Source organism: Equus quagga, chromosome 12 (assembly GCF_021613505.1).
Source record: "Equus quagga isolate Etosha38 chromosome 12, UCLA_HA_Equagga_1.0, whole genome shotgun sequence".
NCBI lineage: Eukaryota > Metazoa > Chordata > Mammalia > Perissodactyla > Equidae > Equus > Equus quagga.
The window spans coordinates 92,839,994-92,863,281 of NC_060278.1; the positions used below are offsets into that span (position 1 = coordinate 92,839,994).

The 23,288-nt window shown below is 38.9% G+C and overlaps 1 protein-coding gene across 1 annotated transcript in view; it reads left to right on the forward strand.

Moving 5' to 3' along the window:
• The window catches only part of TOP1 (DNA topoisomerase I), an 85,146-nt gene that overhangs the window by 18,535 nt on the left and 43,323 nt on the right, over positions 1-23,288 (forward strand). Inside the window, exons 3-4 of the mRNA XM_046679563.1 lie at positions 10,556-10,658; positions 22,915-23,038. Coding sequence (XP_046535519.1) covers positions 10,556-10,658; positions 22,915-23,038 — 227 coding nt within the window. The remainder of the gene's footprint in view (positions 1-10,555; positions 10,659-22,914; positions 23,039-23,288) is intronic.

Sequence of the window (23,288 nt, forward strand, 5' to 3'; positions counted from 1 at the left end):
GGCTTTTCTAGCTGCAGCATTAGTCTGATTCTGGAACTTCATGGGACCAAGTCCAGGGAAACTTGGGCATTTATGGAGACCCTTTTGTTCCCCCTCCCTTTTCAGAGTTACTTGCTGTTGGGAAGACCTGGGGCAGGTAGTATGCTTATTGTGGAATTTAAGGAGGACAGAGACTTGGTAATGTTTCCTGCTGTATTCCTACACCTAGAACAATGCCTGACATAGAGTTGGCACTCGGAAAATATTTGAATAAATAAATATTGTGAACCCAATCTTCCGTAAGGAGAGATGAAGAAATATTTATACTTTCATCTGCCTTCTCAGCTGGAGTTGTTTTTTGTTTTATTAGCCTGAGAGTATTAGGCCCCCAAGGGGGGAACCCCATTAGTTTCAATAATGAACAAGTCTGTCCATGACAAAAGGTCTTGTTTATATATAGTACGCATCTGAGGAGAACAAATGATAATTTGGACTTTAAAAATTGGTAATGTCACTAGTTGCTTCTCTCATTCTTGAGTTTTTAAGGATTTTCTTTAGAGCTGAATCCTCCCAACATTTTCCTTTTAAATTCTGGAGCTCTTTGAGCTTTTAGCCAGAACACCCTCTGTCCTGCTTGCTTTTTAACTGTGCTCTGGAATTTTGGAAATGTTCCCATTGAGAATCGCTGTAAAATAGTGATAAGGACCCTTCTATGGGCTACAAATTAAAATCAGCTACGTTAAGATGGATCACTGACAGGGTTTCTTGGATTGAAACTGGACTGACATTGGTGAAGCCTGAATTGAGACAGCTGTGTTGGGGGAGAGGCGTGGGTAGAGTTCCTTCACACCTCAACCCATCCCCCTTCCAGTCATGGCCTTTCAGGCTTCCTGACTGCTTTTAGTTTGGCATTAAGTTCCCAGGGAGATTCACACACCCCTGATATGGACCACATCCTGGATGCCAGTCTTTATCACTGAAACCAGCTTGTTATCTGTCCTAGACAAAACCAGTCTTCTTTTAAAGTGTTAGAACTTACTGGGTGTAGAGTATTAAGTAGAAATGTTGATTTTGTTTAAACTCTAGCTTCTGGGGATGTGGTGGTATCCATGGGTTTGAAGGTTAGGGAGGAAGGAGAAGATGCGAGGATTTATCCCAGTAGAAGTGATTTAACAAATGAGCAGGTAATAAATATCTTCCTTAGAAAATTAATTTCATCAGCCAGTGTTTTCACCCAAATGTTTTTAATGCCCACTTTCCTAATGCACTGGTTGTATATTTGTGTGTGGGAGATGAGCAGAGATTATCTTTGACAAAGTTGTATTGTGGGTTCCTCTTTGGGGAAGACAGCTTTTGTTGAATAACTATTTCCCACCCCCTTTCTCCACACACTTGATTTGATGATGTATTTGAAGGAGGAGCCCATCATACTGTATAGCTGCTTTAAGTCTCAAAACTTGTCAAAAGTCAGTGTAAAGATGTCTGGCTCAAAACATGGCAAAGAGCCCTTCTTTATACCAGAGAAGTCTCTGCCTTTGTTTATAAGAGAGCAAAGGACTCGCCTCTCCTCCCCGTTGTGATTACCCTAATAGTTTGGAAGAATGGTAGAGTGGCAAAATGCTTTTAAGATCATGGAATAGTTGATAAAATGATCAGTAATCTGCTGATTCTTCAGCCTTTTCTTTCTCTCTTAAGAAAGTGTAAATGGTTATGCTTGGGTTGCATTGTGATTGCGTTAGAGACCCTGGGTGGAATAAGCTTGGCAGCACTGTTAGCCACCTACTGATTGCAGCTAAACTAATGGAAATGTGTTTCTACTTGGGGGATGTTAACTGGTATTAACAGTGCATTGCTTAAAATCGGTAGTTTTTTTAGGCTTCTGAGTATAGGATTGTTAGAGCAGGCCAACTGTTTACTTCTTTCTTCATAAGTGCTTTTCTTTCCTGGATCTATGTACAGGAGAGAAAATCAGACAGCCTTTTATCCATCGTTGGCTGCTTGGGCAAGGTGACTGGGTGTGGTTTTTCCTTAAATGCCTGTATGGAACCTGAACCCCAAGTTATTTGGAATCATTGTGTAGGCTGAATGCAGTTCTATGTAAATTAATCATGAAAAGGGTTCAGTAATAATTGTACCTTATTAACAGTTGTCAACATGTTTATAATTTTGTGGAGGTTAGCCAGGAATTCTCTTACAACCATATACAAACAATTGATTGACTTTTGAAATAAAATTCTTTAAGCTCTCTTAAATTTTCTGAGCCCCAGTTTCTTTCTCTGTAGGAGAGGTGAGTTTACCAAGGTCACAGATAGCAAGTCAGTGATGTACAGAGATCTGAAGCTCTTAATCACTGACCTATGCTGCCTTCATATAGACCCAGTAGTTAAGTGACTTTTACCCAAGGTCGGTCATAGAGTAAGTGCTAGAACAAGGATTTGAATCGGATTTTTTTCACTCTGTTGAACGAGTCTACTTCCTCTAGCTTCCTTCAGACGTCTCTTCCAGCCTTCTGTGCTACTCTGTGATGTCTCTCTTTGGCATTAAGGTTTAGCTATGATCTTTTGTGCTAACCAGATCATTCTTGAACATAGTTAACGAAGTACTTTATAGGCTTGGTTTCCTTTTTCATGTAATTTGTGTGTGTGTCTGGTCTCCCTAGGGGAGTGAACTCTTCATCTTATGCCTTGGTTTGGCACTGATTTGGCTGCTTGGGGCTGACTGTGGACCTAGTTCCCTAGTTTCCACACCTGCAGCTTCGTTGTCATCCTGGGATCAGGCCAGCTTTCAGGAACTTTATAACAGTTGGGTCAAGTTTTGCAGGACATATTTGATACTGAAGTTTCTCATTCCTAGGTGTTTTGTTTCTCTTTTATTTAAGCAGAGGATTAGGACTCTAAAGCTACAAGGAGTGTATTTATATCCTTTTTTAAAGAAACTGCTTTTGGGACACGGCTTTAGAAAGGCAAATTAAGTATAACTCGGGAATTTTATTTTTAATATGCTCCTGACAAGAATCAAATCTACCATTTCCAACCTGGAAGAAGTATATCTCACTTAATTTTGCTCAATCATGAAGATGAGTTTTTCAGCAATAATAATGATAACAGATATTTTCACTTTCGTGGCTCATCTGCTAAGAATGCCCTTTCTCCTCCTCCTACTTTGCTTACTCCCTCTTAGCCTTTAGTAAGACTTACTAGCTCAAACACTGCCTCCTCCAGTAAGCCTTTGTTGACTCCTCATTGCCCTCGTGGATCCAGACTCTATCTCTTCTTGTTCCCTGGTGGAATCAGGCTGTTTTCCCTCATTATATTACTTTTATTTGGAAACAAAGGAGGCAGTTAACCCAGATTCAGTATCTTTACTCTTAAGACTTTTTTCCAGATGCTCATAAATTAAGTAATCCTCCTGCCTTACTGAGAAATAGCAGCAAAGCAGAAAAGTAGAAAATTCTGCCATCGTGTAAGAGATGGAGGTAATGACACCCACGTGTTTCATGTGTAGACATTTGGGAAAATGTCTATTAGCTTTATAAAAGTTTGCGTTGTTGGGGCCGGCCCAGTGGCGCAGCGGTTAAGTTTACACATTCTGCTTCAGTGGCCCAGGCTTTGCCGGTTTGGATCCCAGGTGCGGACATGGCACTGCTTGGCTAGCCATGCTGTGGTAGGCGTCCTGTGTATAAAGTAGAGGAAGATGGGCATGGATGTTAGCTCAGGGCCAGTCTTCCTCAGCAAAAAGAGGAGGATTAGCAGCAGCAGTTAGCTCAGGGCAAATCTTCCTCAAAAAAGAAAAAAGAAAAAAAATGATTTGCATTGTTTTTAAATATAGGAGCATCATGATGCAACTAAAACACTGTTACTTTAGTGTTAATTATTTGATGTTTGAGATTTTGAGGCTAGGAAAGGAATTTTAATTCATTTCAGCAAGTCTAAAATTTAGAGATTTTTTTCTCTGCTGACTTAATTTCATCTGCCTTTGTGTATACATAGAGCAGCATACATTTTCTGCCTTGGAACTGTATCTTGAGGCTAAACTCCTAGATATAGATTGCTGGGTCAAACGAGAGTGTGTAAGTTAGTTTTGTTGGATATTGCCAAATTCCCCGGTCATGGGGATTATAGGAACTACTTGCACCTTTTCAGAGATGTTAAGAGGCAAAAATGTGTCTTAGATTTGATGAAATCAGTACCACCCAGAGCTGTGAAAACTAGAGGTGATAGGTAAAGTATACTACCTTGTGTAGAGTATATACTTAGTAAGGGGTCGCTATTACTATTACCTTTTGTGAAATGGGGATAATGTTTCTTTATAAGAATAGTAAGAAAATGGAATGAGACAATGTTTGTAAGTACTCTACCATGGTTCTGGCACCTATATTAGTGCCCTTTTTCTTTTGCACGCCTTAGGCCATGGCTGTTTGCATTCATATCTTAATTACCTTACTTGGATTGTCAACTCCTTGAGGGCAGAGTCCATATCTGATGAGTCTTTAGCAGGGTACTTTGGATTTAAGAATATATTTAAAATGGTTATAAACTGAAGTAGCCCTCAGAATATAATTCTGAATCCAGTAGTAAAAGGTTTCCTTTTGTTTTGTACATTAACCATCAAGTCCTTGTGTAATGCTAGCCAGCAACTATGCCTGCAATTGGGAGAAGACACAGATACTTTTCCTCTTGTCATTTAGAAGTCTCTTTACTTAAAATCTTTGTTAACCTCAGGGAACACCTTAGATGACAATAACAAAAGTTGTTGATTCCTGTTCTCTTTATCTATTCATTTACTTATCTATGCTTATCAGTAACTCCAGTTAAGTTAGAGCGAAAGGAATTAACTGTTGCTTGTCTTCTGTCTTGTCAAGGCTGCCTTAGTTCAGGGATCTTCCTCCTATGTCTTCATCTTGAAATTTTGAATGCTAGGATTTGAAACAGTTGTTATCAGGAGGTTATTCGGTGACCTGAATTCACAGTGAATGAGGTTTTCTGATGATTTAATATACAGTGGTTTGCATCTTTCATTTCTAATCTGTCAAGTTCAATACAGTTCTTTTTGCATTTAACAGATGCTTCAAGTGGCAAGATCTTTTCTCCAAGACAATTTTAATAATATCTATTCTTAGATTAAGTCCAGTTAAGGGGAAAAGGGAATGTACTAAAAGTGATCTTCAAAGCCATTAGTATACTGTCTACAAATATTTTCACTGTGAGGGATATACATCAGTATGCCCTTATTGGCTTCGGTTTTTTACTTATTGTCTTCTCTTCTGACCAACATCTTCAGTCAGATGTCCCACTGTTACCTTAATATATCACCATACCTATGATGTGACTTCAGTTACTTGCAGCATTTCACCAGTCTTTTTCCTTCTCCCCATCTTTGTTCTGCACAGCTTTCCTGTGTCTTTGAAGGCACCTTGTTCTCCTACTCAGCTGGACCCAAAGTCTTTGAGTCTTTGACTCTTCCTCTGCGTTTATTTATCACACATAGTGAATGAGTTCCTGGAACTGGGTTCTACTTGCATTTTTCTCAACATGCTTATAGATTTTTTCCTTCCTTCTCAGCCTCTTTGCTATCGCTTTTTTCCTCGACTGCTTCAAAAACCACTAGCTGGTTGTTTTGCTTTTACCTTTCTACCCACACTGCCCTTCAATTAATCTTCCTTAAGTATGGCTTCTATTTTGTTCCTTTTTCTGCTTGAAGTGGCTCCTTGTCATCCTTAGAGTAGGACACCCTGACTCTTGGGTTAGTTTTATCTATCAAACTTTTTACTTACTGCTCCTTAACACAAATCCTCTCTTGGACTAGGCTCGTCTTCTCCTCGCTGTACCCTTATATAATAAGAAAAATAAGGGGTTGGAAGAGAAGAAGCTTAAAGATAGTATTTAACGATAGTGTTTAACTTTTTATTATGAAAAATGTCAAGCATATACAGCAGTAGCAGTAATGACAACCTCTTGCCAGTCTTGTGTTATCTATTCCCAAATCCCCCAGTTCTTCTTGCCTGAGGCTATTTTAAAGCAAATTCCAGACATCATTCACCTGGAAGTATTTACATATGCATTTTTAGAGGTTGTTCATCTATCAGTTTACCTAGTGCAGTTATCTCTACAGTTTCCTTGTCCGTTTGTAATTTAGTTTGTGTACACATTTTTGGTGTTTAGGAAGCATCTCATTCTATTTTGCCTCCCTGTTGTTTCTCCGCAGAAGTCCCAGTCTGCCGTGTGGAGCTGTATTATAGCCCTTCAGATATTTGAAGAAGTGGTCATTTATTTTACCTTTGGGTTCCTGTCACAGCACACATAGCACGGTTGGAGCATTTAGCAGATATGTAGTAACTTCTTTTTAAATTAGGGACACTTACAGTTCAGATATTTGACTGAGGTCATATTTGTATCAGTGGAATTATTCAGCTACAGCCTTAAAGTTTCTTACCAGACATTTTAGTTTTGTGTTCTTAGATTAGCAATCACTTTAGAAGACTTGGGGACCTGGCTTTAAAATAAATTTTGAAGTTCTGTGCATTTAAGAAGATAACGTTATTGGTAGACTAATTATCTGAAAGCTACCTGGAATTACTTTCAATTTATCTTTTACTTACTTTCCTTTTTCTTTAAATTTTAGTGCTTTTTAGTGAATTAAACTTCTTTTTCCTAGTGTACACCAGTACTTGTCAAAATACATTTTTAAAGCTTGGTAATTTTTTTTTTTAAAGATTTTATTTTTTCCCCCAAAGCCCCCTGGTACATAGTTGTATATTTTTAGTTGTGGGTCCTCCTAGTTGTGGCATGTGGGATGCTGCCTCAGCATGGCCTGATGAGCGGTGCCATGTCTGCACCCAGGATTCGAACCAGTGAAACCCTGGGCTGCCGCAGCAGAGTGCACAAACTTAACCACTCAGCCACGGGGCTGGCCCCAAAAGCTTGATAATTTTTAAAAATAACTTTTATTTTTTTTAATAGTTTTTGTTTTGAGGAAGGTTAGCCCTGAGCTAACTACTGCCAATCCTTCTCTTTCTTCTGAGGAAGGCTGGCCCTGAGCCAACATCCGTGCCCATCTTCCTCTACTCTATAGGTTGGACGCCTACCACAGCATGGTGTGCCATGCAGTGCCATGTCTGCACCTGGGATCCAAACCGGCAAACCCCGGGCCGCTGAGAAGTGGAAGGTGCGAACTTAACCGCTGCGCCACTGGGCCTGCCCCTAAAAATAACTTTTATTTTTTATTATGAAAGTGATTCATCATGGGAGAAAGTTGGAAAACACGGTGAAATATACACACAAAAACTCAAGTTGCTCGTAAATTTACCACCCAAATATAACTGCTTTTCGACATTTTGGTATCTGTCTTTCTAGTCTTTTTTGTATATGTTTGTTTATGTGTTTGTGTGTTGAATTATACAAAGTAATTAAAAAAAAATATTATGTCCCTGCCATATCTCTGAGCCATAATAGCAGATCCCATTGTTTTGTTTCTTGTTTGTTAAATCTGACCTATAGACAAAATCAAACAACACAGACTTCATTCCAGGTTATAGTGCTGGTGTAATGTTTTGTCATTATTATGGTTTTAACCAATAAGTGCTTAGTTTGGGGCAGAAGTAATGGGAGTGTTTGTTACTGTCAGGTAAACAGAGGCAACCAACTTTGTGTATCTGATTGACTCAGCATTTAAAAATTTAGACTTGAGAATTTTAGAAGTTGTAGGGTTCTGTATGCTGCATGGAAGATTGGGTTCAAGTCCTGCTTCTGTTACTGTATGATTTTATTCTTCCCATCTCTGTAGGGTGAGAATTTCTTATAACTAGGGGTATGGTCACGCAAATTTCTGTTTCCCTTGGGCCTGGCACAAAATAGTTGTTTAATGAATTATGCCAAATGTGGCTTCTTTTGCTGTTAGCTAGGAATTGATGAACACACACACTGCCTGTACATTATTATTAGTTATCTATTGCTGCAAAACATGTAATCTCAAAATTTATCTGCCTAAAACAACAAACGTTTGTTTTCTCACATAGTTTCTGTGAACCAAGAATCCAGGAGCAGCATAGCTGGGTGGTTTTGGCTCAGGGTCTGTCATGAGAGTGCAGTCATTACAAGGCTTAACTGAGACTGGAGGACCTACTTCCAGGATGGTTCACTCACCTGGCTGTTGTCAGGAAGTTTCAGTTCCTCACCACATGGGCCTGCCTGAGTATCCTAACAATATGGCAGCTGGCTTCCCCTAGAGCAAGGAGAAAGATCCAGTGCTTTTATGGCCTGGTATTAGAAGTTGTATACTGACATTTCTATTGTATCCCGTCTTTTAGGAGTGAGTCACTGAGTTCAGCCAGTATTCAAGGTAAAGGAAATTAGGCCACACCTCTTGAAAGGAGAAGTATCAAAGAATCTGTTGTACGTATTTTAATGCCACAACATGTGTATTGGATACGTAGACTTACAGTTGATTCGTATTCAACATTGGGGTGACCTGACCCCAGAGCACTGCATATTTAATAGGCTCTTGGGTTAATTCTGATGCACGCTAAAATTTGAGAGTCACTAACCTAAATAAGTGTAGAGAGGTACCATGTTCATGGGTCAAAAGATACAGTAATATTTTGATGTCACTTGTCTCCAAATTGTCCTGTGAACACGATCTCCTAGCTGGCTTTTTTTTTTTTTTAAGAAATTGACAAACCGAATCTAAAACTTATATGGAAATGCAGAAGACATTGAATAGCCAAAATCATTTTGGAAAAGAACAAATCTAAAGTACTTTTATTACCTGATTTCAAAATTTACTGTGAAAAAAGAACTTACTGTGAAGCTGTAGTAGTCAAGATAGTGTGTGTTCGTGTAAGGTTAGAGTCGAGTCCAGAAATAGACCTACAATTATATGGTCACTTCATTTTCAGTGAAGAGGCCAAGACAATTCAGTGGGGAAAGGGCCGTCTTTTAAAAAAATGATGCTAGAAAAAACTGGGCATCTTTATAGATTTAAAAATGTATCCTGTCTCTTACCTCTGTAAAACTCCTAGAAACAAAAATTTGTAATATATATATAGATCTAACAAAAAATTGTAATCCAGAATGCATTAAGAGCTTTTAACTCAAGAAGAAGACAGACAAATATTTTTAAAATGGGAACGATTTGGAGAGATACTTAACCAAAGAAGATATATATGAATGGCCAGTAAGCACATGAAAAGACGCTCCTCATTTAATCAAGAAACTGGCTTAAAACCACAGTGTAATTACTACTATACACTTGCTAGAATAGCTAAAATTAAAGACTGATAATAACTAGGTGTTGGTGAAAATTTGTGGCGTTTGGAACTCTAATGCATTGTCAGTGGGAATGTATAATGGTGCAGCCACTCTGGAATATAGTTTGGCAGTTTCCTATATAATTGAACATATACTTACCATATGACCCAGTAATTTTACTACTAATTGTGTACCCAGGAGAAATGAAAACATGTCTATACAAAGACTTGTATGTGAATGTTCATAGCAGATTCATTCATAATAACTACTGCCTGGAAACAACTCACATGTCCCTCAATAAGTGAATGGATAAATAAACTGCAGTATATCCATAGAGCGAAATATCATTCAGCAATAAAATCTAACCAACTTCTGATACATCCAGCAACATGGACGAATGTCAGAAATATTATGCTGAGTGAAACACGTCAGGCACAAAAGAGTAAATCCTATATGATCACATTTATATGAAACTGTAGAAATCGAGACAAATCTAATCCATAGTGCTGGCAGATCAGTGATTGGTTCGAGCTAAAGGCAGAAGATGGGGATTGGGAATGAGCACAAGGGAAACTTTCTTGGGTGATGGATTTGTTCTAAATTTTGATTGTGGTGGAGGTTACACTTATGCGTATGTTTGTTTAGACTTATCACCCTGTGTCTTCAAAATGTGTCTGTTTTACTGTATAGAAATTATACTTCATTAAAGTTGATTTAAAAACAGATATCTCTTGAGATTTCCCAGAAGTTACATAGATAATCCTCTGATTTTGAGAGTCAGTGTTCAAGATTTATCCCTTGGTGTCTTTTGTGGCTTAGTCTTAATATTACCAGATCTAGGGAAAAGAATGCCAAACTCTCCCTTCCGTTTACAGTAGAATTGGCTGCCCTCCTCCTGCATGTTTGTAACACACATCTTATTTTAGAGGCAGGGTAATGGGATGCCTTTTCTGGGCTACTTTTGTGAAATCATTCCTTCCCGTGGAATGTGCTATTATGACCACCATGCCATTTGAATCCTCTCATTGTGCTTCTTGACCAGCTTGTCAAGGTAGATGGGCAGGAGATAGCTCATGACTCCTCCTTTTTTCCTTCTTCTTCTCCCCAAAGCACCCCAGCACATAGTTGTATATCCTAGTTGTAGGTCCCTTTGGTTCTGCTATTTGGGATGCTGCTGCCTCAACATGGCTTGATGAGTGGTGCTAGGTCCACTCCCAGGATCCAAACTGGCGAAACCCTGGGCCGCCAAAGTGGACTACACGAACTTAACTACTCGGCCACGGGGCTGGCCCCGTGGCTTCTCTTAACTGACTCATCTCTTATGGTTGCAGATTCTCATAAACACAAAGATAAACACAAAGATCGAGAACACCGGCACAAAGAGCACAAGAAGGACAAGGAGAAGGACCGAGAAAAGTCCAAGCATAGCAACAGGTAAGGGTTGAACCAGCAAGTCTCTCATCATTCAGCAGTGGGTTGGATGTGGCTTGGCTCACCTGGAATAGGCCTTAACTTGAGCCAGAGGTAAATAGCATGGATAGTCAAGTAAGCAGAGACTGTATTTGACTCCAGAGTTGCTAAGAGGATGGCCTTGATAATTCAGGCCTTACTGGGAATGCCATTGTTCAGATCAGGATGTAGAAAGCAAGTATGGTGAATTTTCTTTGAATATAAACCTCATTAAAAATACTGTTATGTTTTTTTTTTGCTGAGGAATTTTCACCTTGAGCTAACGTCTGTTGCCAATCTTTCTCTTTTTTGCTTGAGGAAGATTAGTCCTGAGCTAACATCTGTGCCAGTCCTCCTCCATTCTGTATGTGCGTTGCCCCCACAGCATGGCTGATGAGTCATGTAGGTCTGTGGCTGGGATCCAAACCTGTAAACCTGGGCTGCTGAAGCACAGTGCACTGAACTCAACTACTATGCCACAAGGCCAGCCCCTAAAAATATTATTTTTAGTTAAGTTAGCAATGGATTCATTATAATACATGATAGTATTTAATCAGGTGTCCAGACTTTGCTTGCCTAGATAAAAGGTGACTGGATTGGAGACTTGATGTATTTTTTTCTTCTTTCTGTACTTTAAAAGGTATAAGTTAAAAATTCTTAACTTGGGCTTCCATGATCTGTGAGCCCGTGAAATAGTATGCAAAAGATTGGGTATATGAAATTTTCCTGGAGAGAGTCTTCCTAGCTTTCATCAGGTTATCAGGGGGGTTCAGCTCTTCCAAAAGCCAATGACTACCCATATAAATGAAACTCAGTAGTGCTGCCCTCTGGGATCCAAGACTCAGAAAAATGTTTTCTTGTCCGTTTTGCCCCCATTTTTTGATGTTGGAGGCAAGTAGTTAAGCCCAAAGACTTAGAGTATCTTTGGATACAGGACCACTTATTGAAAATGAGGACTTATGCTTCCATTCTGAATAAAGGCAGTTGGTTGGTGAGAAAGCCATATGGTATTCCCATAGTGGCCCAGGTTTTGTTAGAAGGGAATGTAAAGATCAATCGTTTATTGGAACAAGTGCCTCCAGCCTAGAGTCTCTTTGAACTACTTTATTAGCTTAGCTTATTGTCTGTAGACAAGTTAAAGTGAGAATTGCTTTGTAACTTTGTTCTTTTTATGAATCATTAAAATTAAAAAAAATTTCAAATGAATTTTTTTTTCCCCAAATCCCCCCAGTACATAGTTGTATATTTTTTTAGTTGAGGGTCCTTCTAGTTCTAGCATGTGGGATGCTGCCTCAACATGACCTGATGAGTGATGCCCAGGATCCAAACCTGCAAAACCCTGGGCTGCCAAAGCGGAGCGCGTGAACCTAACCACTCAGCCACGGGGCCGGCCCCTAATGAATTCTTCTTGTGAATAGGTCTTTATGAATTATTAAAATAACCAGATGAGTTTTTCTCTAATGAGGATGTTTCTTCACAAATCATCTACCACTTCTGTGGTCTTTTCTCCCCACCACTCACTCATTTCTTAACACTTGATCATCTCGTTTCCCTTGTCATTACTCTAGTGAATTTAATCTCAGTGGTTGAATCCAGTCTCAGTTCACATGCGTCCTCTCCAATTTATAGTTGTCCAGCTCATACTAATATCTACCAGAGTTGATTTTAGAGCAAAGAATATTGCCGGGGATAAAGAAGTTCATTTCATAATGCTAAAAAGAGACCAGTTAATCAGGAGGACATAACCATTATAAATGTTTCTATACTAATATCAGAACCTCAAAATATATTAAGTAAAAACTGATAGAACTGCAAAGAGAAACAGACAATTCATAATTATAGTCAGATTTTACTATCTTTTTTCAACTGATAGTATAAACAGAAAATCATTAAGGATGTAGAAGACTTAAACGTCATCGACCAACTTGCTTTATAGAATTTTACACACAGCAGACTACACATGGAACATTTGCCATGATACGCCATATTCTTGGCCTAGCCCTCCTTCTTAAAACCCACTTTTCCTTCCCTCCCTTCGCCGCATCCCCTGGCAACTTCTTTTCTACTTTCTATCTCTGAATTTGCTTGGTCAGACATGTAAGTGGAATCATGAAATATTTCTCCTTTTTGTGTATGGCTTAATTTCCCTTAGCATAATGTTTTCAAGGTTCATTCATGATGTGCCTATCAGAATTCCATTCCTTTTTATGGCTGAATAATATTCCATTGTATGTCTATATCACCTTTTAAAAAATCCATTCATCTGTTCATAGATGCTTGGGTTGTTTGCACCTTTTGGCTGTTGTGAATAATGCTGCCATGAACAAAACAAGTTTTTGTTTTGTTTTTGTTTTTTAAGATTGGCACCTAGGCTAACATCTGTTGCCAATCTTTTTTCTTTTTCTTCTTCTTCTCCCCAAAGTCCCCCAGTACCTAGGTGTATATTCTAGTTGTGAGTGCCTCTGGTTGTGCTGTGTGGGGTACCATCTCAGCAAGGCCTGATGAGTGGTGCCACGTCTGCGCCCAGGATTCAAAGTGGTAAAACCCTGGGCTGCTGAAGCGGAGTGTGCAAACTTAACCACTCAGCCACAGGGCCGGCCCTTCAAACAAGTATTTTTATCCTCCTTGCCAAGTTTGTGATGTGCTAGTTGATGTGAAGTGCCAAAAAAATATGCAATAATCTTTGACCATGAAGAACTTAATCATTTGAAGAAAGAAAAAGAAATGAAAATTTTTGTTACCAGAAATCTGTCCAAAAAACTTTAAAAAGACAGAATATTTAAAACATAAGCTTTTAAAAATTGATCTCTTCTTTGGCATGTCTTACTACACCAACCATAATTTGCAAATGTGGTAGGGAAAAAAGATTAGGTAGAAGTGGCATAAAAGGCTTTGGAACATAACTTTGGCCCTGCCCTGTTTTACCAAAATCTCCTTTTTAAAAATAAAAGATATGCTTTTGGTATCATTTTTCTTGAAAAGTCCAAATAGCTTAATCAGTCTAGGAGAAGGCCTTGTCCTGGTCCATCTACTTAAGTCTCATGTGATCCTGACTAGGTACCTAACCTTCCTCAGTTTCCTCATTAACACAGAAGGGGCCCATGGGAGTTTAAAAGCTCTTTGTGGACTGCTCTACAACTGTAAGGACATGATATTTTGTACATCTATCAAAAGCATACATTTCCAAGATTCTAGAATAGGTAACTTCAGGAATTTGTTCTATGTAGTTTTGTGCCTTTTAATATTTTCTTCATTTCTAATCAAAATACTTAAGAAAATAATAGCCTAGTTGCCAAGAGGCATTGGAAAAACCTGGCTTGAGTTTCTGTTTACCATGACTAAATCTAGCCCTGGAGCTCTAATTCACATGTGAGTAAGTTTAAGACAGTTTAACCAGATGATGTGTAGTAAGCAGACTTTATTTATATATTTCCTGTTTTGACCTCTCTTGACACAGTAGTACCTTTTTGCAGCAAAGCAAGTGCATTGGTTATATTCCAGTAAAATCCTATATGCCATGTTCCTTTTTAAGTGACTTCTGATCTTTCTAGTAATTTTGGGCTTTTTCATTTTTCTTCTGTAGTAGATTAAGGAAACCTTGAGGATTGTTTAATCTCTTCTGAAGCCCAGAATAGTTAAGATTTAGCATGTTCTGTTCCAAAATGCTTCACTTTACTCCAACACTTTGCTACTCAATCCTGCCTAATTTCATGGCTATCTATTATAAGGAAAGAAGGTTTACACTAACGTATTTCTATGTTCCTTCTTCTCTGCTAGATATTAACATCAGTCATTTCTCATTAGGCTACACTTAGGACCCAAATCCAGGAGGCACCTTTCTCTTGCATGGTAAAATGTATGCATACTTGGAGTGTCAGAGAATGGGAAACTACCCTTTCTGCTGAGACAGAATGGAATGTAGACCCACCCCTCAGGGGATCCTATCTTATTCATAATGTTTTCTTTATTGTTCTCACTCAAGGCGCAAAATAAGGGAGAGAGTATTAAAGATCATTCCATCTTACATCTTCGTGTGGACAGAGGTCTGAGGTGCCGTGCCCAAAGTCACATGGCAATGTGGTAACAGAGCAAGGAGGAGAGACTAGGGCTTCCGAGTCCTACTATGTTTTCCTTTCATTACATTATTCTTTCCAGTAGAAAACAAACAAAAAACTCCCTCCCTAAGGGAGGTTAGTTGTGTAGCTAAACTGTGTTTAAGTACAAGCACCTCTTTTCTCATATGCCTGTGGTAGCTCAGGTTTTAAAATGCCAGATCATTTCAGGCATTGTCTCTTTCTTTGAGCCCCAAATCCCTGAAGTTTTTGGAGGGAGAAGTATTCGTCTCGTTAAATTCTGACCCTATGCAAACCCCGTCTCTGACTATCTCCTCTTTTGTCTGTAACATCACAGCAAGAGTTTATACTGAAGTCAAATTAAAAATAATTTCTTCTGTTATTTATCTCTGATACTGCTTCTTTCCATTAGCATTAATATTTAAAACTTCAGGTCCTTTTAAAAAATATGTAAATCCTCTCAAAAGAAACAAAGGGAATATTCTTACTAGTGCTGCTAAGGAATCATTGAGCTTGTAGGATCTCACCGGATACTTCTGTATTATCTTTAGTGCTAGACCTCTTATGTAAACAACGTTATTAAAAGCAATTGTGGGGGGGGGGGCTGATTTTAGAAAATAAGGGACTATCACATGTGAAAAACAAGATTCCTCCTGCTAGTTTTTGACTGTGTATTCTTGCCAATTTTAAACCTGGCACTCAAGCTGGAGTGACAAATTTGTGGAAAGCCAGAGAAGACAGAAAAGCACTGCTGTGAAATAGTGAGGGAAGTGCTTTTCCAGCCGTGTTGGCAGTGCTAATCTGTACAGTCACTGTGAGGAACATTGGAGAATAAGGATGCTTTTGGTTTCTGGTTTCCCTTCAGTTCCAAATCCTACCTGAATTAGAATTGATAGAATGTGGGATTTTAGGAAAATGCACTAGAATTAAACAACTGGTTCTCAGGGGAAATTTTTCTGTAAGTAATTAAATTTAAATGATGTGTTTACTCCTTTTTCTGTGAACTGTTTACTGAAGCCCTTCGTTTATCTACATATCCCTCTATCAACCTGTCTAGGGGAAATGGACAGTTAATGTAGGTAGGTAGAGAAGGTTGGGTAGTTAAGAAATGAGGAACCTGAGTACCACCACCATTCATCTGGGAATCAGTGTGATGACTAAAATAGATGTCGAGAGGCCAGGTTCTATCTTACTAGCCGTGTGTCCTATATTACTAGCTGTGTGCCCTAATCCAAGCTTGTTTAACTTCTGGGTCTCATTTTCCATTTTGGTCAAGTGTCGATAGCAATACTGTCCTGGTCAAGCTTTCAAGTTTATTGGGGGGAATTCAGTGCAATTATGAAGATTAAAGCTCTTTGGAAACTGTAACATACTAAATAATTGAGGTCATGATGGTAGTATGATGATAATGGTGATGATTACTATAAAGCCTGGTGGGATATCATTCAGATAAATTAGAGCTGTGTGTTTTGGTAGTTGAATCTAATTTAGTAGTTACTTGTTGATAGCATCTGATTTGGAGCCCTAGTTTTCAATTATATCCAGCTCTATTATAATGAACTATAATCATTTTTTTAAAGATTTCATGGTGGAAAGGGCGTTTGAGCTAGCCATTGAAAGATGGTAAGATCTTGACAAGGGAGGTGATGGCTAGGAAGAGGGGCATTCCAGACAAGGAGAAAAGCATAACCAAAACATGGAAGCATTGTAATGTACTTTGCTCTGGGAAGAATCCAGTTAGGTAAATGCCTGGGTTAATAGAGGATGGGATAGAAAATGAGGCCAAAAAAAAGTGGCTCGAGGAATAACTGTTAAATGCAATTTCAAGAAGTTGGGTCTTGGTTCTAAAGGGAGCAAGAAGCCATTGAAAATAGTTGAGAAAGTGAGATATAGGACTTAGCCATAAATGGCAGGAGGGGTCTAAGAAAAAAGTTTCCTAGCTTGGATAACTGGGTGGATGTTTACCTTATTAATAGAGATAAGGAACTTAGGAGAGAAATGGGAGTTCAGAATATGTATTGGCTTTGGTATCTTTGGGTGCATCCCTTTATCCTCTCTGGCCTGCAAACAAAGGATTAAATAATTTCTAAGATTCCATTCAACTCAGAGTTTGACAATTCTTGTGATTTTGTTTAGTAACCCTTAATGGTGGTGAGCGTTAAGAAATGTTCATTTCTTAGAGCCTTTTAGAAACTGGCTGCTGCATTCTTTTCCCAGAGACAACTTTTTTTTTGTGAGGAAGATTGGCCCTGAGCTAACATCTGCTGCCAATGCTCCTCTTTTTGCTTGAGGAAGATTGTCACTGCACTAACACCTGTGCCAGTCTTTCCAGTCTTCCTCCATTTTTTGTGGGATGCTGCCACAACTTGGCTTGGTGAACGGTGCTAGGTCTGCGCCCAGGATCCGAACCTGCAAACCCCTGACCACTGAAGTGGAGCCAGTGAACTTAAGCACTGTGCCACTGGGCCAGTCCTCCCAGAGGCAACTTTTGAGTTTACCTAGAATTTTTTATTTAACAAATATATTTTAAACTTTAATTGTCTGCTTTCCTTGAAGGGGCCATGGATTTCCTCTTTCCACACAGCTTTGAACCTCTCTAGGGTCTCCCATAGGAATCTGCTATGATTCCATTGGGTGCACCCTGCAGAGGTCTGCTGCCTTAAGGAGTGGGCAAGTTTGTTCCCTTAGCCGTTAGTATCTAAGTCCTATTGTCAGAAGATAAAGAGCCTCCTTTTTACCCCTACCAGTGTTTCCTTTTTGCTTTCTTTGGAAGTAATGTAACAAGAGTGGTCAAGTACGCGAATCCAGAGCCAGACCACTTGAGTTTAAATCCTAGTTATTTCTCATTAGATGTGTTTTTGTGGGTGAGTTACTTAACCTTTCTGTGTCTCCATTTCCACATCTGTACAATGGAGATGTTAGTATTCATCTCAGAGTTTTGTAATGGGGGCTAAATTGCTTAGAAGAGTGTCTGGCACTTAGTGCTGTTCAAGTATCTGTTAAATGTTTTTATTGGTGATAGAGGACAGACCGTTGTTTTTGTTTTCTTTAACAGATTTAAATTGTTTCCTTTGCCCAACATCCTAGCTTCCCAGAATGTCAGACACAGATTTTTTTTTTTTCTACAGAGGCAGCAAATGCCTTCTTGAGGCAGCAGGAAAATACTTTTCTCTCCTAGCTTCCAACTGCCATCCCCCTACTTCCACCCTTTCTCCTACCCATTTTCTAAGTGCCTTGGAGGAACCCTCGTCAACCTTCTCTGCTGTCTGCTTGGCTCTAGCAAGAGTCACAGACTAACGGTTTCACCATCGTCACTTTAAAAATAGTGTAGATTGCTTTTTTCCTTAGTGAAATTTAGCTAATTGAAGCATAAGACAGGCATGAACACTCTGGAGTAGTGGCTTTGAATCTTTCCATTTGTTCTCTTTGGCACTGAATTTTGCTTGTCCAAGCTCTGCTGTTGTGGTGGATCTTATCCTCAGACAAACATGAGCCCTGAGCCAAGAAGTCAGCTTCTGTGCATAGCCAATAATTGGTGTTTTCTCTCTCAGTGTTCCTGATGATGAAATTCATATTTCATCCAAAAGTGTGACCATTACAGAGATTCTAGGAATGCTAGCTACTGTCTGTATTTTGGCCTTCAGTGTATCCCAGACTAAACTGATTCTTAAAATATATTTGTTCTTCAGATCTTTGGGTTCCTTACTATAGTGGTCAGTATTAAGCCTTTCTTCCAGTTTATTTTTCTTATTTAGCCCCACTGAAATTTCTTCAATATCTCAATCATGTGTTCTCCAGCCTCTGAACTGGCCAGTATTGTAGCCTTCAGTTGTATTTAAAGCCTATTTTGTAAATTTGACATATTATATCTATCGTGTATGTGAAAATAGCAGGATCAGTATAAAGACAAGGGTAACGTCTCTGAAAAATGACAGTCAACATATGAACTCCTCTTATGCACTGGTCAGAATTTCCATCATCTCATGATCAGTGGAAAAGGTGCTACTATTTAAGCCACCATGAAGGTCAAACTAGTTCTAAGCCTTTTGGAAAAAGAGGTACATGTTAGGAAATCTTGAATGACGATGAGTCAGCCTAACTGATCCCAGATTGGCTCTGTTTTCTACTACTGGCCAAATCCTGCTTCTAACTTCCATGGCACAGCCTTAGACATGCTTCTTTATCACAGGACTTTGTCCCCCAAGTGCATTTGCTGCTTATTTCAGGTAGATTCCTAGGAAAGACTGACACTGGGCCTTGCTCTCTGTCAGTACTCCTGCCCTGTGTGGGGGTTATGGATGATGGGGTAAGACTCTTGGTACTCTGCTCTCTATTTCTGGCGGTAGGGACAGGAACAGCACCTGACAAGGATAAGATATTAGCATTATGTTCAGAGGCCTAAAAGGGCTCCACAAACCCTGATTTCTAACAGTCCCCAATGGACTGCCTTGTACCATAAGATGTCCTTAACCCCGAATCATCTGAGCTCACTTAGTATAAAAATCCAAACCTGCTCTCTTACATCTGAACTGTTGGGAATAGAGGAGGGTGAGTTTCTTTTGGAAAGTCAAGTTGATAGTTTCATGTCATTCTGGTCTTTGTGATTATGACCTACAAAGGAGTTACTACTCTAGCAGGAACTTTGAGTTTCCTGAACAGATTTTTCTCTGATTAGCAGGCACAGGAAGTATCATTGACTTTTTTCACTTTCCTGGGGTAGCCTGGGTACTGTCGCATTGCCTTGTCATGTGTTGATTTTTTTTTTTTTTTGGCCTGATCTCTGTTTGGTGTGTGTGATAATGAACAGCAAAGCTGAAAACTGGAGGGCTATGTGCCCATGCTGTGATTGCCAAAAGGCCAGAAGGCCAGTTTTCTAGTGAAACAGTCTAATATTCTAAGAATTGCTTTTATTGAAAAAGAGAACAAGAGGGGAAGGTAGAACATAAAGGAAGATAAAGTGTTCCTAATTAGATTCCTGAATCAGCCATAGTTTCATGGCAAGACACAATGAGAAGCAGCTATCCTAAAGGTTTGATCATTTCAAATATCCAAGATCTCTATTCTAGAAAGTATCTACTTTGATGGTAAAATAAAGTTTTGAGCTTATATATCAAATCTCAGACTGGCCATGCCTTTGTCTCTAACACCAATTTACCTTAAGTGTTAGGTATCAATTTCATGGAAATATAATGATACTGATTTAGTGGTAGGTGCTCTGAACTTGGCAATGGAAATACTGAGTTTAAATCCCAGCTTCACGTCTCACACAGTAACTTTGAATAAGACCTTGAACCACTAGCTCCTCTGTTTCTAAATCAGTTTAAGGGGATAATAAAACCTACCTCACAGGAGTGTGGTGAGGTCTGAGTGAAATAATGTATGTGGAAACAGCAAGTACAATGCTTGCTTAGCAAGTAGCTTTTTTTCCCTTACTTTGGGAGGGAAAAGTATGTTCATCCATCAATATTATGGTTGTAATTGATCCAGACTTTTTGCTTTTAGGCAAAAACTTGTGTAGATGACCATTAATTCCTCTTAAGTTAATGTTAAAACACATCAAAACAAAACCAAAAACTGCAGTGCTTGTATAATGGAATAGTAAGCGCAAACATTTTGCTGATAATATCAAAATCATGTGCCTGTGATTTCATATGTGTAAATTCCTGAGGAATCAGTTGCAATCTTGGCAACTTTGATATTTTCCCAGTCATTCTAAAGCTGGAGAAATTACTGAGAACTGGAAGTAAGAGTGTTAATGCAGTTGGGAGCCATTTCTGTACAAAGTAAAGGATAAATTTTCTGATAAAACATTGCATTTCATAATTTCATTCTCGTAAATAAAAACAGATTATGAGAACACATTGAGTAGAGAGTGACATGATAATGATGCTGAGAGTAAAAAGCATGGTGGGAAAACTTGGTCCCCATGTGCCTCTAAGCACACTGAAACTAGGCTCAGCCCTCATGAGTTAAAAAGAAGTTTGCGACATTGAAAAAGAGAACAGATTAGTGGTTACCAGAGGAGAAAGGGGTCAGGGGCTGGGTATAAGGGGTAAAGGGGCACATTCACATGGTGACTCACAAAGAAGAATGTACAACTGAAATTTCACAATGTTATAAACTCTTATGACCTCAATAAAATAAAATTTTTAAAAAGTTGTAAAAAGTAAAAACAAAATGTAATATAATGGAATCATACAATATATAATTTTGTGGGGATTGACTTTTTTCACATGGCATAATTCCCTGGAGATTCATCCAAGTCATTGCCTATTTTAATAGTTTGTTCCTTTTTATTGCTGAATAGTATAATAGTATTCCATGGTATGGAAGTACGATAGTTTGTTTAGCCGTTGGCCTATGGAAAGACATCTGGTTTGTTTTTGGCTGTCATCAATAAAGTTGCTGTGAACATCTGTATTCAAAAGAAAAGAAAAGAAAAGTTTGCTCATGTAGAAACTTGTTACTTCAATGTGTGGCACGTCTCAATAACAACCTAATGAGAGCAACATGGAAGAGTGTATAAACAAGGAAAAGTGGGCATTGTTTTTTTCCCATCTGTGATAGTTCCTGGATCTTCCCTAAACCTGTAGTCTTGCTTCTACTAGTCGCCCCGCCCTCCTGGCTAGATTTCATAGCGTTTCTACTTATTTATTACCCAAACTCTTATCTCAAGTTGGGGCTCTTTTTATGCACAGAGATGTGTGTGACATCTCTCCTGATCAAAGTTCTGTGGCTCTGTCCTAACTGGTTGCCATGACTTGTTTCTCCCTTTTTGGGCTTTGATGTAGCCAAGTATGCTGGCTAAATCTGTTTAGAACAAACTTCATGGGATGGATGTAGATTTTTACCAGCAATGAGCTCTTTAGGCTATTTTTTCTGGGCTGAAGGTGCTAAATGTGACAAACGGGAAATACAGTCTATGGTGGGAAAGGCAAGAGCTGATGCTGCCTGTAGGTCTGACTGTCCGTGTCAGCTGTTCTGTGTCTGGCGTGGACGCTCAGTTCAAAGCACTTGAATTCAAACTGCCTTTTGTTAACTTGTGGAATATATTGGTTGGTGCAGTGAGCGAGGTTCCTGAACAGCCTCCCCAGTGTGTTCAAGAAAACAGTCATCCGGTGTCCTGCCACCTTAAACTCCAGCTTGTAATTTTTGCTTATTGCTTCTTTAATCTTTGTCCACATGCATATTTTTATATAGTTGCACTCATTTTCTGTAGTCCTTTTTTCCATTTATGTTATAAACATTTTCCATGTATGTTTGTAGGACTCATAAATTATAGCATAAAAGCTACGTAATTTGATATATTACAGTTTCCTCTTTTTGTTACTCACTAAGGTGTCTACTTTCTTGATGGCTTTTTGTTTGTTCTTATTTGCTTTTTGTTATAGGAAGCATCAAAATGAATATCTTTATGTAAGGTTATTTCCCAAAGAGAAATTTCCAGGGTATGAACATTTTAATGGCTCTTGCTTTGTATTGTCATATTTTGTTTTCCAGAGGAACAATGCCTTTTTACAGTGCTACCAGTATGTCCACAAACCACTTTAAAGCCATGGCTTTTAAACGTTTAGCACAGGACATGCCCTTTCTTTTTTGATGGATCTTTTCTTATTGTGAGAAAGGACCAAGCAAGACTTAGAAGCTCCCTCTAGAAGTGACTAGCTTCTCCTAGTTAAAGTGAGCAGGAAACATCCATTGTGTTGGGTTGTTCACTGCACAAAGCCCTGGCTTGGCTACATGTGCGATATGTCTCCAGTCTGGCACAGAGCTACCAAATGCATTTTTGGTGAATTGTTTGATTTACTCCCTCACATCACATGTGAATGCTCAAGTTGGAGCTTTCATTGTAGTTTTTGCTGGTAGAATGTTGTGAGCTTGCTATATATTCTTAGTCACTTGAAAAAAAATGTCCTGGTATGTTTAGAATGACTGTTGTTTCTGTATTTGGTTCCTTTGCTCCTTCGAAAAAATAAAAACATCAAACAAGATAAAGTCTGATGTAGCCTAGAGCCTCTACTTGAACCTTTTGTCAGGACTGTTTATTTAGAGCATTCTAAGTTTCCATGGTTGGTGTTATCTCAGGGTATCTTGTGAGTTGATCTTGTCAAGTAAACCTTTGTGGTCCCTACTCTGGGCTAACTCTGTGTGTGTCTTATTTTTCACAGTGAACATAAAGATTCTGAAAAAAAACACAAAGAGAAGGAGAAAACCAAACACAAAGATGGAAGTTCAGAAAAGCATAAAGATAAACACAAAGACAGAGACAAGGAAAAACGAAAGGAAGAAAAGGTACCGAATTTTCCAGTGGGGAAGGAAAAATTGTGGGGTATACTTTTCATTTGTTTACCTTTAAAAGCAGGTAATGAAAGTACCTTCATTGCATAGTAAGATCCCTTGGTCTTTGAGTGAAAAGGTCTCTGTCAGGAGACTTTGGAGCCACCACCTTTAGTCTTAAACTATGAAAACCAAAGCCCTTTGCCACTGTATTTCACGGTACCGAATCTGTCCATGTCATTATCTTACTTTATTTGGCAAATGC